The sequence below is a fragment of the Cheilinus undulatus genome, linkage group 6 (genome assembly GCF_018320785.1).
Source record: "Cheilinus undulatus linkage group 6, ASM1832078v1, whole genome shotgun sequence".
NCBI classification, from domain to species: Eukaryota; Metazoa; Chordata; class Actinopteri; order Labriformes; family Labridae; genus Cheilinus; species Cheilinus undulatus.
The window spans coordinates 34,113,953-34,131,742 of NC_054870.1; the positions used below are offsets into that span (position 1 = coordinate 34,113,953).

At 39.3% G+C, this 17,790-nt stretch overlaps 1 protein-coding gene across 2 annotated transcripts in view; it reads left to right on the forward strand.

The window, feature by feature from the left end:
* Positions 1–17,790, forward strand: part of LOC121511176 (cGMP-dependent protein kinase 1) — a 165,228-nt gene that overhangs the window by 17,316 nt on the left and 130,122 nt on the right. For both annotated transcript variants that reach the window (XM_041789771.1, XM_041789770.1), the window contains exon 2: positions 560–726. In XM_041789771.1, coding sequence (XP_041645705.1) covers positions 560–726 — 167 coding nt within the window. The remainder of the gene's footprint in view (positions 1–559; positions 727–17,790) is intronic.

Genomic DNA, 17,790 nt, shown 5'->3' on the forward strand with positions numbered 1-17,790 from the left:
AAAATGAGGATATGAGTTTTGAAAAGCTACAGTGTTCTTTGAGTGAGACTTGATTACATAACTGTCAACTAGGTCAACATGCTTTGCTGGATTTTCAAGAGATTTTTTCCAGCCATTTCTGATATTATGTTTGATATTTTTCAAGTTGTGTAGTCCTTTTTCTCATCATGCACAGTGACTTTATATCAACACTGATGGAGCATTTAAGCTTTAAGATTAAGAGCTGACTAGGCCATAAACGTTGCCTCCACCATGCTAACAGATGGGATTTTAATCAAACTCTAAAGCTTCAATTAGTTATTAAACACAAAAAAAGAGCAGGTCATGACTGACAACTGTGGACTGTGGGTGCACTGTGGAGTCAGTGTGAGTCTGCAGTTCCAGCCAAATTACACCACTAGCATAATATATCAGCGCCTATAGGGAGGTATTTCATGCTTCACATTTGTACAACATGAGCTATAGAAATGTTGCCCATGTTAATACACAGTTATTGTCAACAATACTGTAAAATGACAGTGGTTAAGTGGTAGTCTCATTTCTGTCACCTTGTCTCCAGGTCCAAGGATCTGATCAAGGAGGCCATCTTGGACAATGACTTCATGAAGAACCTGGAGCTGTCGCAGATCCAGGAGATCGTGGACTGCATGTACCCTGTGGAGTATGGAAAAGACAGCTGTATCATCAAAGAGGGTGATGTGGGCTCTCTGGTCTACGTCATGGAAGGTAAAAACACACACAGAGTAAAAATATGTTTTCTATGGCAGTATGTATCCAGTAAACGGAGAGAACAGATAAAGAAGAGAATAACATCTAAGAGAAGTATATTGTTCACATTTTCAAAAGGTTGGAGTGGATCTAAAGGCCTGTGTCTGGCTGCTAGAACAGCATCACGACAATGATGGAGAAGAAATGAAAGAGCATTATTGAAGTCTTTTCTGCGGGATGATGAACTCAAACTGAAACTTTCTAATGCTGTGTGATTCATTCGTGTCCCATTGATTTGATTTCATATGATGCTGCGTGCCTGCTGAGTCTTTTCTCTTTTATTCTTTTTGGCAGTATTGTTTCAGCGTGTGGGGTTTTTCTTTTCTTTTTTGATAAAAGAGTGCCGATGACACCAAGTGTGAGAGCTCAGACGATAGGAGCAACAATAACAGCAGCGGCAAAACGTCCACTCTGGCGCTGATGGGATTTGTGAAAGGGCCTTTTTGCAACGTGATTTGTGATATGGAGACCTGCTATCAAATGTTTAAAGAGCCATCAACCCTGACAACAGATTTACCCTCAGTGAAAACGGCCTCGGTCAATGGGAACAAAATGTAAGCGATCGTTACATAGAGGTGAACCAGGACATTACACAGATTAAAATACTGAATGCAGAAGATATCAATTGCTATCAGTGGCCGCCGTCTCTCTAGAGACCTCTCAAACTGGCACTTAACTCTGACATACTATTGAATGGGCAGTGTGACTCTAATCAGGGTTCAAAATATTTCTAGATGGAGTTAATTTCCTCTAAACTTTAACAAAATGTCAGAGGAGCTATAGAGAGAAAGAGAATTAAGAAAGAAAGAATCTGTTGGTTGGTATATATAGACAGTGGCATTTAAAGGTTAATATTTTACTGGGAGGATTGTTCCCATTGATCAATGCAGCATTATTGTTTCAAGCTTTGGCAAAACATTTTCTGGCTTTTGCATTTGGACACATAAAGCCAAGATTAAATCTTAAAGAAGGTACAACTATGTATTTTTTTCAGTTTCATTCAACATCAAATCTAAAATCTGATGAAAACACACTCTGCACTTGGTCGCACCTATCAATTGTAAGAAGACTGAAGAGACAGGTAGTGTCTCTGAATGCCAGGAGAAGTGTTATGGCTTCACCTAGTCTTTAGTGACTCTGTGGGTCTGAATTGAAAACCCTCTTCATGGGGAGCCTCTGAAATGTGACTTTAAAGGTTATTGTATCAGGGAGATGAGTCAGTCATATCGATCAGAACAGCAGCAGTGGTCTTTTTCTGCGTTTTGTTAACTGATTGAACTGAATCCTGCTGTCTAAAGAAAGTATAATCACCTAAAAAGTATCAGACAGGCACAAGGAAAGATGCTTTTCTACATCTTTTAGAGAGTTTTTGTCCCGAACTATAAAGGCTCTTGGTGTAAATGTTTACTGTGACAGTTTTTCTGTCTATGTAGATTAATTATAAAAGGCAACATACCTGAAAAAACTGTTTTTTGGTTCATTCTATCAAACTCTCTTTGATACAGTAGAACCAGAGTGATTTTTCTCAGCCAATCAGTGATCAGTCACCATCACAGAAAGTGACAATCCCACCACCTGACCAATCAGCAGTGGCCATGAGTGTCTCAAACTTCCTGTTTACTCCAGTACTCACAAAATGCAGTCTTACATCTCTTCTGGTCCCAAACAAACCCTAAAATCATAGCTAGCCTAAAACGTTGATGAAACTTACACATAATAAAGGTGAATAGTAGTGCTAAATGTCATGATAGGTTTTTTTTTTTGCACAGTTTTTCCACAGTTACTGAAAATTTAAGGTAAAAAATGGAGGAACCATATTTGGTCATAATGTTGTTTATATTAAGGTATATGGCCAACTCATGTAGAAACTATACCAAGGGTATTTTCTTGAAACATAACTCATTACATAAAAGATAACAGTACTCTATGGTGAAGTTAGATGTTGCCACAGATTTGTAAAAAGATCCAGAGGTAAATTTTACTAATTTATACAAATTTTAAAGGAGTAATCATTAAAATAGGAGTGATTTGACATCATTTTTATACATTTATACCAGTTTTATTATATATATGTGGTTCATATTAGTTTTTATTTTTACCATGAGCCGTTAATGTTCTTAAATTCATTTAGACATTCTGTATTTGTGATTTTCTAATTTTGTTTGATGGAATTCTAAGGAAAACTAAGTATAAATGGTATAAATATTAAAATATATGTGATTATAGGCTGTTTTTCATCATTGTAACAGTTTATTATACTTCAATAGCATAAATCAGTTCCTATTTTTATTCTGAGCCTCATCACTGCTTAAATTCACTTAGTAATTCAATATTCGTAAAGTCATGGGTTGTCCATATTCTAGGGCTTAAATTTTTAGTTTCAAAATATTTCAGTGAGTGCCCTATAAAGGGTTAAAGTCATTTTTGTGTCACGCTTTGGACCTCCTCCTTCTCTCGCCTCACACAGCCTCCTGATTACAGCTCTGACACAGACAAGAGAGAGAAAAGATGTACCTTTTCTCTTTCCATGGAGCAACATCTTTCTTCATAACCTTTACAAAAATATGTGGCTTGTGTTACCTAAATGTCATGCACCATTTCTAACAACTTTTCAAGCTAAGTTCAGTCCACATGATCAGCCCCTTAAGTGTAAGCTCATAACTAAACGAGAGCGTAGCTGCTGTGATGTCACACACTGCAGCAAACACCTGTGGCTGTCACATGAACCATAAGCAGCAGGTCTGTGTTGTTAACTGAGAGTTGATATGGCCACAGCATTAACTTGCATCGGGATGAGGTGTTGCTGATAGTGGGAACCCACTCACTTAAAATTGAGCGTAACTGAGCGTCTGCATCGAGTGTCATGCCAGTGTATCTGTGATGGCAGCAGCGCCACCTGTTGTGTTGAGACACACAGACTCTGCATGCATAGCACTTACTTTTCTTACCAATGATGATGACATTAGAGAGTCTCACTATTGACTGGTTGAAGAAATTAGAGTGCCCTTGGTTTCCACCAAACAACACAAAGGCAGCAGCATGACATGCTCCAGGCCATATGACAAACATCATACATCCTGATATTGTAACACATTCATTGTGATTTAAAGTAATAACAACAGCAACAATAATAATGATAATAAATTATAAGAACCATCAATACAAACATAATTTCAAACATTAAAAGCACACACTTAGCTCTGCTGCTCATCCCACAAAGATATGTTCCTTACAAATGAGGCACCATTTAAAAGGGAAATAAACAGTTTTTTTTAGGACTGTAAGATTTGTTCCCAAGAAGCAAAAAAAAAAACCAAACAAAAAAGCAAAACAAAAAAAAAAACATCTACAATTGTACTATTAAGAGTACTTGATTAAGATCTTAAGAGGAGCTGGAAAGCTGATCCAAATGACTGGACCATTCTACATGAAACTGGCTGGTTCAGTGGAATTTACTTTGTAAGAAATCAACAGACCTGGGGTGCAGATGGCCTACCAGTTAAGTCACGCCCCATGTACGTAGGTGGCGTAGGTTCAATTCCACTCTATGGCTCCTTTCCTGCATGCCTCTCCCCCACTCTCATCCCTCTAACCAACTCTATCCACTGCTCTCCTTTTTAAATAAAAGCATAAAAGCCCCAAAATACATCTAAAAACAGAAGTGAACAGATCTGGCACTTGGTAATGCATTTTACTGTAATGTGATATATTTTTATGGACCACTAATGCAACAAAACTGAAACCCTTTATATTGTTTTATTACTATATTTATTCCAGCAAGGGAACTTTGTACTTTTTCAAGTCCCAGTGATGTCCTTATCTGTAGACAGTAGAGCAGTCGGATATGTAAAGTGTCTAATATACAGCTGGCATAATACAAATGACATGCAAAGCACAACTGTGTCTCTTACAATGATGACCTTACATGAACTCAAGAGAGTAGTGAAGGCTTTGGGTAATCGTCATCCTATTCTCATAGAGTGGAATGAAAGAACCATGTCCTCTGTTATTGTAAAATCAGTGAAGAATAAACAGGTTATTTTTCACTGAAAGCCCAGACAGGAGCCTCTGTTTTCTGAAAACACTGACCCGTTCTGAAGCTCTATCTCTGGGGCTGTGAGAGGTCGATTGTAAAATAGGTGACTTGTCATGCTAGGTCACAAATGAGCAAGCGTCACACCAACATGATGAATGGCCTCCTCCTGAGCTTGACAGAAAGACAGAAAACAAAAGATACAAATCTGTAAGAGATGTAATTGTTGAGGGACTTTGTGATTTCCTCTTTGACAATGATAGAAGAAAGAGCGGCTTTAATTGGAAAACCGGCTTCAATTCAACATTGGTCATATGCCATTAATATCAAATGTTTGGTTAATTATTTCTCACTTCTAAATCCGAAGGGTTTAGCACAAAATCATCTTCAATGAACATCTATGGCTTCTACTTAACTTTGTTTTACCCGTCTTTTAGTGTTTGTTCTCTCTCTGCTGGCATCCCTTGCCTGCAGTTGTCGTCCTATCTGTCCCCGCTGTGGACTTGTTTTGCATATAAACAAATGTTAAAAGCATTAGCCCAAGGGGAGATGATGTTATGCCAAGGTTTGTGGAAGCCCATCATAGTCTGGGACTGTTTAATCCATACTGACAGGATGTCTTGACTTGGCCAAGCTGTGTCAAACACACACTGTATGTCATTTTCCTACCAAATGGAGAGCTCGCTGCTCAGACATTAGTGCCATTTCTTATTTAGACATGGCAGGCTAATCATTAACGTTTCGCCACAGGGCTGACAGTGTTTGTTATGTGTCATGTATTCATATGAGGGACATGTAAACTACACCAGCTTGGATGTTACATCATTATTCTCACCTTAAAGAAAGCATGTTTTAAACATGAGAGCGTACCTCATTCCCCCCTCCCAGAGACAGGCTACCTGTTTAAACCCCCTCAGAATAGTTAGCCTTTGTTGAAGATGCACCTGCTAATTAAGGATCAGACAAAACAGCAGCAGCAGACACAGAATGGATCCACCCTGGCTCTCTGCTATGATGAGGCAGTCTGCATGGCTGTAGCCGCTGTAATGAATGTTTGTATTATTTTGGTCGCATTCACTGGGCCGTAAACGACACCGACCCTCTTTAAAATACTGATTGCAACTGAGACAAAATCCCACGTTTCCATGGAGACGACAAGGGGTTTAAGACTGGCAGTGTCGTCTGTGAAGACCTGTACAGGTGGCTAATGATGATAATAACTAATATAATCACATCCAATTACCATCAAGTATTTTCTCGAAGGTAAAGCCCTCACGGTTTCCTCCACAGTCGTCATTTAAGTTAATCTACTGAAAGTGTTTAAGGCTAATAGAAATAGGTAGCTTTGGTTCTGACTGTCGAGTGTTTGAGAAGGAGACAGGAGGAAGTGTGGGTAATTTTGCTTTAAAATGTGTGAAAGACAGCTCAGCCTTTTTTAGCCTTGACAAAAGAGATTTCATGATTGGTTTGAATGGCAAAGACAGCCTGAATACTGGGCTTCAGCTGAAATTTAATTCTGCAGAGTGAAAAGCATATCATCAATTTTCATATTATTACAAGAAAAATGATAATTAATGCATCTTTCAGATGACACATTTTTAGAATCAATCCAGTTGCTGTTTCATGAAATAGAAGGTTTTATGAGGTCATGTTGGAATTGATATGGATAGGTTTTGTAGACGTGTATGATCCCCTACTATTAATCTCAATATTGATTTGTTTGCCATTTGTTTACCCAATTAATCAATTGGCTATTTGGTTGGCAGAAATATATGAAACACTGAAAATGTAATTGCTCCAGCTGGCTTGTTTGAATTGGATTTTTCTGGTCCCACAGTGGTTAACAAACCAAAAACACTACCAAGTCCTTTGCATGGTTTGAATGCTAAGAAGATAAACAAATGTTCACTTTTGGGGAGCTAGAAAAATACAACTTAGGGCATCTCCATAAAAAAGGCATAACAAAACATAACAAAGTAGTGATAGGGTAGTTTTAAAAAAGGAACTTACCACACATTGTACATTTCTTACTGCTGAAAGTAATCAGTTGTGTTACTTTGGCATCACTCTGCATCTTGACCTGAGATACACTGTCACCCAATGGCTAATTAAATTAATGTTAACCATCACATGTGCCCACTTTGGCACAAATCCTTATTCTAATAGGGACTCACACAATATATCCTTTTATGATCACTCATATTAAAACGGTGAGCCTGTTTATCTCTGCTTTCGTCAGCACTCGTCACTGTTGAAGATTAAGCTTGAGCTGCTTGGTTGGTGTTGGGATTATGCTTTAATCTAGAGCAATTTCAATTTTGTTATGTTGCAGCCTGATGCTGCAGTTGTTTGAATCCATTTATTCTCTCATTAACCTACTCAGTACCCCATCATGACAAAGTGAAAACAGAATTTAAGAATCTTTTTGCAAATTTATTTAAAAGAGAAAACAATATCACATTGGCATGAACATTCAGATCCTTTACAAAGTAGTTGAACTGCCTTTCACAGCAATTCCAGTCTTGAGCCTTTTTAAACATGAAGCAACAAGCTTTTCACACCCAAAATGGGGGATTTTCCACCATTCTTCTTTGTAAATCCTCTCAGGCTCAGTCATGTTGGATGAAGACTGTCAGTGGACAGCCATTTTCAGAACTCTCCAGAGATGTTTGACAGGGATCAAGTCGAGGCTGTAGCTGGACCACTCAGGGCACTGACAGAGCTGTCTCCTGTGTTGTCTTGGCTGTGGCTGTCATTGTCATGTTGGAAGGTGGACTTTTGGCACAGTCTTAAGTCCTGAGCACTGCAGAACAGGTTTTCATTGAGGATATCTCTGTACTTATCTCCATTCAGCTTTCTCTCAACCCTGATCAGTCTCTCAGTCCCTGCTGCCAAAAAATACCCCCACAGCATGATGCTGCCACCACCATGCTCTACTGTTTGGGCAGGTGATGAGTAGCGCCTGGTTTCCTCCAGATATAACATTTAGAGTTAAGGGCAAAAAGGTTCAATCTTGGTTTTATCAGACCAGAGATATTGTTTCTCACTGTTTGACAGTCTCGCCACTCTGTCATAAAACCCAGATCGGTGGAGGGCTACAGTGATGGTTGTCCTTCTGGAACTTTCTAACATCTCCACACAGGATCTCTGGGGCTCAGTCAGCGTGACCATCAGGTTCTTGGTCACCCTGATCACTCTGTTTGGCCAGGCAACCAGGTCTTGGACTTGCCCCGGTTGTGGCAAACTTCTTCTATTTGAGAATGATGGAGTCCACTGTGCTCTTGGGAACCTTGAGCGGAGGAGAGGTTTTTTTGTAGCCTTTCCTAGATCTGTGAATTGCAACAATCCTGTCTCTGAGCTCTGCAAGTAGTTCCAGGAATGTGCAAGAACAAAGAAAAGACTAACGCTACTGTAGAGCTACTGTAGAGTGATGCCTGAGAGCCACCAGTTAATGGAGTCACTCACTGAAGCTGATTTTGACTCCTGAACTGGAACTTATCTATCCTAACTATTTTGACAGGCATGTTTGTGGCCTTATAGTGAACATGATACACTGTACAGTGCTACATACATTTTTGAGGATGTGCACAGACAACATAGGGAATGCATGGCAGCCATTGTGCATTCGTGTATTGGGTTAACAGAAGTATATCTTCAGCCTAAGGAATCTTTAGCCATGGAAGCAGAGCTACAGTTTTGTGCATTAACATGTTGCCTTTATAGTTTCATATAAAATTTTGATGTCGGGTTCATAGCAGTAGAGAGTTGTTTCCAGCCTTGGTAAAGCTTACTCTCACATTCTTGTCTTTCACACAACTAATTTAAAGTAGAGTGCACATCAGACTCAAAGATATGTTGATTTAAATGACCCTGCCAGTTTAATTTTCCTCCTCCGTGGACCCTCATCACTGATAACAGGCAACCAAAGCTGGTACTGATTAATTCCACTGATGGACCAACACAATTCTGTTTCTCTTTATGACACAGAGCAAGAGTGAAGAAAGCAAAGATGAGGGAAGAGACATGCACATTGCAGACAACTAAAGTTGCCAGGCCTAGTTAAAATTGGCAATATGCAACACTCATTTGGCACCCAAAGTATCAGACTCAGTGTTTTAGTTGGATAACAGGGTTTAGATGGTTGGGTTATCTTGTAAAAACTAGGCTGCTGTAGTTAACAATGCAGCTTAAGTGGAGACATTTCTTTTGTTTGACATCTTAATCATGATAGAGATAGTATTAAGGCTATCCCAGGTAGGATTCCTGTTACCACCTTTGCATGTGTGCAGTATTAAAATTCATATTTTGCCTTGTACCTTCCAGCCAGGGTAAGAAACAAGTGCATTCAGAGGAAAAAGGTCTAGCCAGGAGGATAAATTTGTGATATTGATTCAGAGCGATATATATTTTCTCCTATTTGTAACCTTAGGGGAGATCTACCTGCCTTCCTTCAGCTTATATTTTATTTATTAGTTTTCTGACTATACCAGGAGGGCAGAAAGAGAAGTAAGAAGAAGGAGAGGTGATGTTACAGTTTGAGTCAGCTCCAAACCCCCAGTGTTCATAGTAGACTGACAGTTTCCTTGACAGGCTTCCCTGTTCCAGGCAACCGTTAATGCAATGTAGGCTGCTTTATTCAAGTGGAGCTTTTTATGGGGATTTGAGAAATGCCCTGGATTTGACATTTCCACCACACAAATTGGATATATTCCCAATTATTTTTGTTGACCTGCTGTTAGGTAAAGCAAATATCCTATTCTGACAGATGTTTTTCAAAGACGAAGTTTGAAGTGAGGCTTAAATGCCATCCCTTTAATGTCTGAATGACAACGCTGTGCTTTTTTTATTTATTTTTTGAGGCACATGCTGCAGCGCTCCTTCCAGTCGTTTTCTTTTTGCTGCAGCCTTTACTGAGATATACCTCAGAATAACAATGAATAGAATGTTTACCCTCTGCGAGGCCATACTCTTTCTACAAGGAGACTTTTTGATGTTTTGACTTCTTGTAATGTGACACTTGGGATTTTTGGTTAAATACTGCAGTGCGTGTGAGCATCAATCACACGTCTGTTTGCATGTGTCACTAATCAAATATAAACAGCAGTGGGAAATGAGAGACACAGGTGTCTGTTTACATTTCATTTCATGGCATATTTTATCCTGTTATAATCCCCTTTAGCTTCTACTAGCACCTTATCACTGCTCTGTCACCTTGTATTTCACCTCACAGGCTGACTTAGTAAATCCTGACATAAAAATGCATCACCAAACCTGTTTTAATCATTTTTATACTAATTAGTGAATCATCAGCTGTGGTATAAACATGGAAATTGTTGTTTTAGGTTGTTAAAAGACAAACCAAACACATACCAGCTGACCACGAATGGAGCCAACTTTAAAAATCTGTAAGAGACAAAGTGAATAAATGTCTCTGTCTGCAATTCTGACAGTGTCACGGTTTGAAAATCTCATCCTCTCCCTGCGCTATCAGCTGGGGTCTTCAGAGAGAAGCCCCCTGTGCTCACTGACCAATGAGGCATCATAAAGGGAGATGGGCTTCTCTCTCATATTGAGCAGAGCTCAGACTTGTAATCAACAGGAGCACCTGAGTGTGACTCGGTGTCAGAGGTGTGAAAGGACATAATATGTAAAGCAAATTAGAAACTGATGTAACTCCCTGCCTCTCCTACCTCTTGTCGACACTACAACCACCTCTGTTAATGAACTATCGGCTGATCTTGGTAATTATAATTGTGATATATTTGCATATCAATGAGCTGATGTGAAAACAGTGAATGCAGCGGGTTACAGAAACGTGAGTGCACAAATCCACTGCACTGCTTTGTTGCCTGGCAACTTAACCAATGCAGCTCAGCAAAGTAAAATGTTGAGGCTCACAGATTTTGGTTTGATTGCCCCAAGAGAATACGGCTTGTAGCTAACACTCGATACAACAACTGCTGCCCATTGTATCCTGACAGCACAGTGCAGCGGCCAATTGTAGTTTATAATGAACCTTAACCCACTGCAGCCTCAGCCCGTCTGCTGAACAGGCTGCTCAGGGAACTCAATTTCAACTACTTGAACATCACATCGACTCTCTTGTGCGTGTCTATTCTCTCTTATGTAACATGGCATGCAATAGCAATATTGCAGCAAGATTGACTCACATTTTGCTTGTTCTCAAGGCTATTGGCTTTCATGATAACTTTAATGAGGCCCTCAGTGGAGCTTTATTAGGGTGTCAGCGGGGGGAAAAGGTGAGAGTCTGTAATTGGACTGACATTTAAACACTCTCCTCAGTTATCCCTGACACTACACATGTATGCACACACCTATCCAAAGTAACAGTGAGGATCAGGTGGATGGTACTTAAATGTGGTCATCAACCTATAATGAGACAGACGGGAGTGCAGAGGAACAAGACTGACAAGTTGGATGTGAAGAACTCAAGAACAGATGTAATGACATGAAGTTTCTGCAAATGTCACTCAGATACATTTATTCACAGCTCTGAAAATGTAAACCAGTGATGCACAATGTGTTTTTAAAAAAAAATATGACTGGTGTTTATATAAAAACAGATAACAGTTCTGACTTTCCAACTGTTATTTATTTATTTTTACTTACACTAGTACAATTCTTTACGTACATGAATCTGACATTGCAGTTTATTTCTTTTAAACAACCAAACAAGAATTCAGCTGCCATGTGAAATGAGACCCTATAAAAACAACTCATTTTCAATAGAGTGCATTCAGCAGCACAGAATCAAAGAACTATAAAGCCTGTTGCTATTAAGTCTGCAGATAAAACACATTAAACAGCATGCTGTCATGGTTTAGGTGGAAGACCATTTAACTTGACACCACACAGCCTTTACAGAAAATCTGAACTTTTTAACTTCCTAGTGAACTCATTTAGAGGCCAGAAAAAAAAAAAAAAAGTGTGGAATAATATTGAAGTGAAAAACAGATCAACAAAAGACAAGCAAAGTAATTTGATTTATGCTACTTTCACTTAAGGCTCAGTTGTCATTTTGTGATCTTGCAATCCCCCAGTGAACTAGTACTTCTCTTGTGATCTTATGATTGAGCTGCTCTGCTGCGTTTCAGAAATGGATCCAGCGGGCAAAGGTGTGCACTTTTGGTTGGAGCAGAGTTTCCGTTCCGCTGGTATTTCACTGCCTTTCACCGTTTTCACAGGTGGATGTCCAGCAGATGAAAATATTACCAGCAAAAATGCCCAGATATGTGGTAAATAATCCTTTAATTTAAAGTCAAAGTAATTTTACTACAACTTACTTCCTAGTTGTTTATCTACTGTATGTAACACAAAATATGGCTAGTTTAGGGAGTGTATATATTTTTATGATCAATGTGGATGACGTCAAACAAAGCCTATCTCTGGGGGAAGGATTTTGAGTTGTCATCAATGCAGGTAATAAAGAAGCCAAAACCTTGTAGATAGCTGAGTGGCTTAAACACTGATGCAGCAGCCGGGACAAGGATAAGTCTTTATTGTCCCTGAGAGGCAAATTATTTTGCAACATGGACAGGCCAGGGCCAAGCAGAGTTAAAATGGCCTTCGATGAGTAGGTAAATCTACCTATTACCAATTATCAGATGAAGTAGAACTGTATTAAACACAGAATCATTTCATGCAGAAAGTTGTGGGTTGATTGGGCCTGTGGCAAGAGAAGCATCTCACTTCTCCATAGCTGGGAGTACTATTTTAGGGCTTTCTGGCTTGTTTAGCCTATAGTAGCAGCAGCACAAGCACATGTTACTTCAGCTGCAGAGAAGAGCCATCAGTGAGGAGAAGACAGCACTGGACTGTCCACAGTGGACTCTTCTGTCTTTCTTTGGGACTATCCTAAAGAAACCTCTATGTTTGGATTTACCGTTTTAGCAGAGGTTACAGTTGAGATCATCAGTTTATGAGCACTTAAATGGGACAACTGATGGTAAGACTCAATTTCCTTTGTAATGAAGAGTTTTTAGGTGGTGTCTGGTTAACCGAGCGCTGGAAGGTTGTTTGGATGAGTCTCTCATAACATGAAAGTTATGGTAGCAGGTTATATGCTAACAGGCTAACTTAGAGCTCAAAGTGCTAATGTGAAGTTAAGTGCCATTGTTGTTTATGTGTTTGATGTAGGCATACTAGTATTTGCAGCATGTGTGCTCACATTTTCATTGTGCTTGATGAAACAGCTTACACAAGGACGAATAAAAGATTTTTTGCAGTCTTTTTCACACACGGTCATGTGTTATATGTGTCAAGCAGGCTGTAATAACAGGGTAACAAAGAACTCGGGCTTGGTTTCTAATGTGTTGGACTTTGATCATTTTCAGACAGGAACATGTTTACTTAGTTTCACTTTAGCGCTGACATAAAGCCATATCACTGTGTTTCTGTTTTTATGTTTTATTGCGGTTAATGCAGGTTATTGGTCACCTGACTATCTAAAGTATATGTCCAGTTGTTCTTAAAGGGCAGAATTCCTGAGGATTTCTGGTCATTTTGGCCAAAAATGTCCAGCGGGAACTCTGGGTTGGAAAAACACTGGCGCACATGGAACACTACAGACATTTGGAAATTACAGTTAATAGGATAGGTTAAGGAACTCTAATATCCAGAGCTGCTGCTCTTTTGCAAATAAGAAGGTATCTGGTTACTTCCCTTGGGGTTGTACAGCCATGTGCAACTTAAGAGTCCAGGGTAGACCCAGAGCTCTATGGAGGGATTATATCCCATCTGGCCTGGGATCACCCCAGAATCCCAGAAGAAGAGTAAAAGCGTTACTGGGAGAGGGGGGAGTCTGGATCCACTTGCCTAGCCTGCTGCCAGCATGACCAGAACACACTGAGTCAAAGAGGATGGATGGATGGTATTATGAATATTCCGAAATTGTGATTAAATGTGATTAATCAAAGACTCTATTGTGATAAATCATGACTGCATTTTTAATGGACTGGCAGCCCTATCTCTGGCATCGCTAAAGTTGATTTTAAATGGTTACTTGGATTTTAAAGGGCATTAAGACATGTTTGTCCTTTACAGATTAGTTCTGTATCAGAAATTGATTTTATATGAGTGAGCAGCAGTGAAAAATAAGATAAACCTGGGTAGAAGGAGGAATACAGTGTCCTCAACACACAACACCCTATTCAGATAGCTTATTGATTTGCAATGTGGGTAAACATCTACCTTCATTTGCTAACATACAACAGCCTAATGAAGTCAAGTACTTCTATCAAGACGAATATAAGTTTGGCTAATATGTCATTTATGTGCAAATAGTGTGTATGCGTGGGTTGCAACTAAATAATCTCACCTTCATTGAGCGGTGAGTCACCTGCCTGTGTGTAAATATTCTCACTCTGGCAATTGTCCTGTCTCATTTACCCTCTCTGTATCTACTTAGCTCCCTTTGTCACTTTTTTGTATTGTTACTCTCTCTCACTGACAAATGCAAAATGCTCTAAAACAACACGAGAAATGCTACTGTTCCTTCTCACATTTTACCGACTTTGACCCCAATCTGTCCCTTTTCTCACCATCTTTTACTCATCACTTCTCCTCTTCCTCTCCTGTCTCATTCCTCTCTGTAACCCTCCATCCATCTGTCCATCATAACTCATTTTCATTCATTTCTCTCTCTTTTTATTCTCTGCCCTTTCCACTCACTTCCACTGCCTTTTTTTGGTCTCTGATAGGTGTCAGAAGGCCTTTGTTTTTTTCCACCCTGAAATCTAGAGTAAGAATTGATCCCCACTTTCACTCCACAGATTCTGATGAATGCACCTCAGAGAAAGAATTAATGAGTAATTTGTGAATGATCCCTCAGCCATCATCCCCTTTGTGGCTAACCTCACCTTTCAGAGTTCCTCATCTGTGAAGACGACGAGAGCAGTGTGTGCAGGGAAAGGTAGTCAGCTGAGTATTATGCTAATGTTCGAAAGTCTTCTATTCTTTTCCTTGACTTGGAGTTAGCAGACACTGCATGTTGCGTATGTGTTGCTGCCAGTGTGTGTGTGACGAGTGTGTGTTAGAAGTTAGTGGTCACAGACTTGGAGTAATGCTGAGAGTCTGCTCTGACTGGATAAGCTCTGTGTTTGCTTTGGTTCCGACTTGAGGATACAAGATAGTGCACAAGTAATCTGCTCTGCTACACTGACAGACAAATCCTCCCTTCACCCCAAGACGAGCACGTGCACAACACGGACGCACACACAATGAATGTATACCGGTGAAAAGCTGCAGAAATACAAAGAAATAGCTGCAGGCACCGTGCGCTCAACAGCATCATTACCTGAGGTCGGTCTTACAATGCCAAGCTTTAGAAGTTTCTCCTTGTTCCTGTATTTTACTGCTAACTTACAAACATGACAAAGCCTGAATACACTCAGCTCCAAAAAAAGGCAGGTTCCTTCAATTTATGTCACTGGAGTCAAGGTCTGAGATAAGGCCTTCTTTTAAATTTCTCTTCTCTCTCTGTAGACTTTTTATGGAGTCTTTTGAATTACAATTCATCTCTTTGATCTTCTTTTTGAACTTTGATTGCCTCTGCGAAATAGTCTGCACCCCAGCATGGGAAATATCTCCTTTTTGGGGCTAAGTATGATTCACTGTTACAAGATGACTCCGTGTGTGTAGATCTGTGTGTATAGTGTCGATGGACATCAATGCAGAAGCATTCACAAGTTAAACATATCGATGTTGCATCTTAATGAGCTTAGCCTTTTTGAGAACCAGGAACAGAGCAGAAGTCTTAAGTAACCTGGGTGAAGCCCAGACTTCAGAGGAGCCCAGAATAAGTTATATTCCCATGTAGTAAACAATTTTCTATATATATTTAGGTTCAAATGTCAAGAAATTTATTCACCGTACTGTACTGTAGGTTTCAAGATTAATCATGAGCGTTAACGCGTTAACATTAACAGCCCTAATTTATCTGAAACATAGGTGGGGTCAGGATTTGGTGTACAAGTTTAAAATCTGAATGCAAAAAGCTAAATGTATGCTTCCATTGTCTTTGAAAATGCAGAAATTATGAGTAGTTGTTGTTATTACATGTTATTTACATTTAAGTGGGTAGAGATTGGGACCCAAAAGGGTCGCAGAGCAGTTTTCAGTGGGTCGCAACTAGGTGTCTGAAAAAAAAAAAAAATGGTGGCAAAAGTCCTGTAGTCCTTATTGGACATGCATTAATACCTTTTATTTTACCCTGTTTCACTGTGAAATTGGGTGTATTTAAATGTTTGATCAATATTTCATCTAAATTATCTCCTCTTCTTGCAATAAATGGCTACTCTTCCATGATAATGAAGCAATTTCACAAGTTCCCTAGAAAATTGGCAAAAATGTACACATAATGATGGGCAAAGATGGTATTAAATTTGTCAGTTTTGTCCCTTTCCTTTGTATTAGGGGTTTTGGTCCAATCATACTCCAAACTGCAATGTGTCGTTGAAAATCTTTTGGAAACTTGGTTCGTGATCTGTCGTAAGACAGAATGGTGGTTCCTGAGGTCGAGCCAGTTGAGAACCACAGCTTTAGAGGGCTGTATTGGGGGTGGGATCTTGTGGGAGGGCAGTTTTGACATCGCTGCAGACGGGAGCTCACAGACAAAAATATCGCTGCAATTTTTCTAAGGGAACAATTTTTGTACGGGAAAGCAAGTGTTAACTATGATGCAACTAAACAAACAGGGCCGGCCCAAGCTTGCTTGGGGCCCTCAGCAAAGTTTGATTGGGGGCCCCCCAACCGCTGATCACCGTTACTAATGCAGTCAATGCTAGATAATCTGCACATATACAACTAATATAAACCCCCATGGAGAAAAAATGAGGAGACAGAATTTGAGATTTTGTTCATTTTGTTTCAAACCCCATTATAGATATTGAGAGAAATTCAACATATAACATCATGTACATTACTTTAGTTAAACCTGAAGTGATTTGTCTCAGTTTATTCTTTCAATGAGTGAAACTAGACTCATGTATTTGACAAGTGTGTATGAACTGTTTTTTTAGTCCACTGATGATCATCCCTGTACATAATGGTAGTGACTATTAGATCCCCACTCTGGGCCCACTTGCATGCATGCAGTAAATTGAGCTGTGAGCTTAACTGTTGACTGTGCTGGAAAGGACTGTGGTGAGTCCTCCACTCCTCTGTCTCTGCTGGGATGTTCTGGGTTTTACCTTTATGCACACAGATGAAGAAAGTTTCCTGTCTCTCCTATTTTTTCTGGACTATCTGTTAGGAGATGGCTTTGTTAGAGCCCCTTAAGGTCCTGAAGTCTGTAGGAGTGGACACGTGTGAAGGAGATGAACTTCTTCCTCCTTTTCTTATCTGTAAGTCATTCTTTTGGAGGCCCACCTCTCAGCATGCATCCAAACTAAAAAAATAAAATCAGTCTTTTTAATGTGTTAATGGTAATTACTTACATTTATGTACAAAACACAGAGAAATCAGGGGTAGAAAGTTACTAATTACATTTACTCAAGTTATTGTAATTGAGTAGCATCTTTTTGTACTCGTACTTTTTTGAGTTCTTTTCAAAATCAGTACTTTTATTTTTTAAGTGCATTTTGAGAGAAGTATTGTACCTCACTACATTTAAAAAAGCTTTAACTACTAAGTAAAAAAATAACACTAGAAGCCAAAATGAGGAGATTCTCGCTTTCTGTTAACAAGAAAATGGCCTGAAGTTTGACTTTCACAGCACATGACTTTCAGCAGAGGGAGAATGATTCCACGTTTCATCCTAGAACAGCTGTTGCATTTGACTTTAGGTCAAGTCTCACCTTTTAAAAACAACCTGATTTTAGATTCATATTCTTTTGTAGTTGTTTCACATTAAGAAAAGATCAGATTCTACTCTTTAACCACCTCAGGTATCAAAACTAGCAACTCATTACTTCGAGTATTTTAAATGACTTACTTTATACTTTTACTTGAGTAGATTTACAGATTATTAC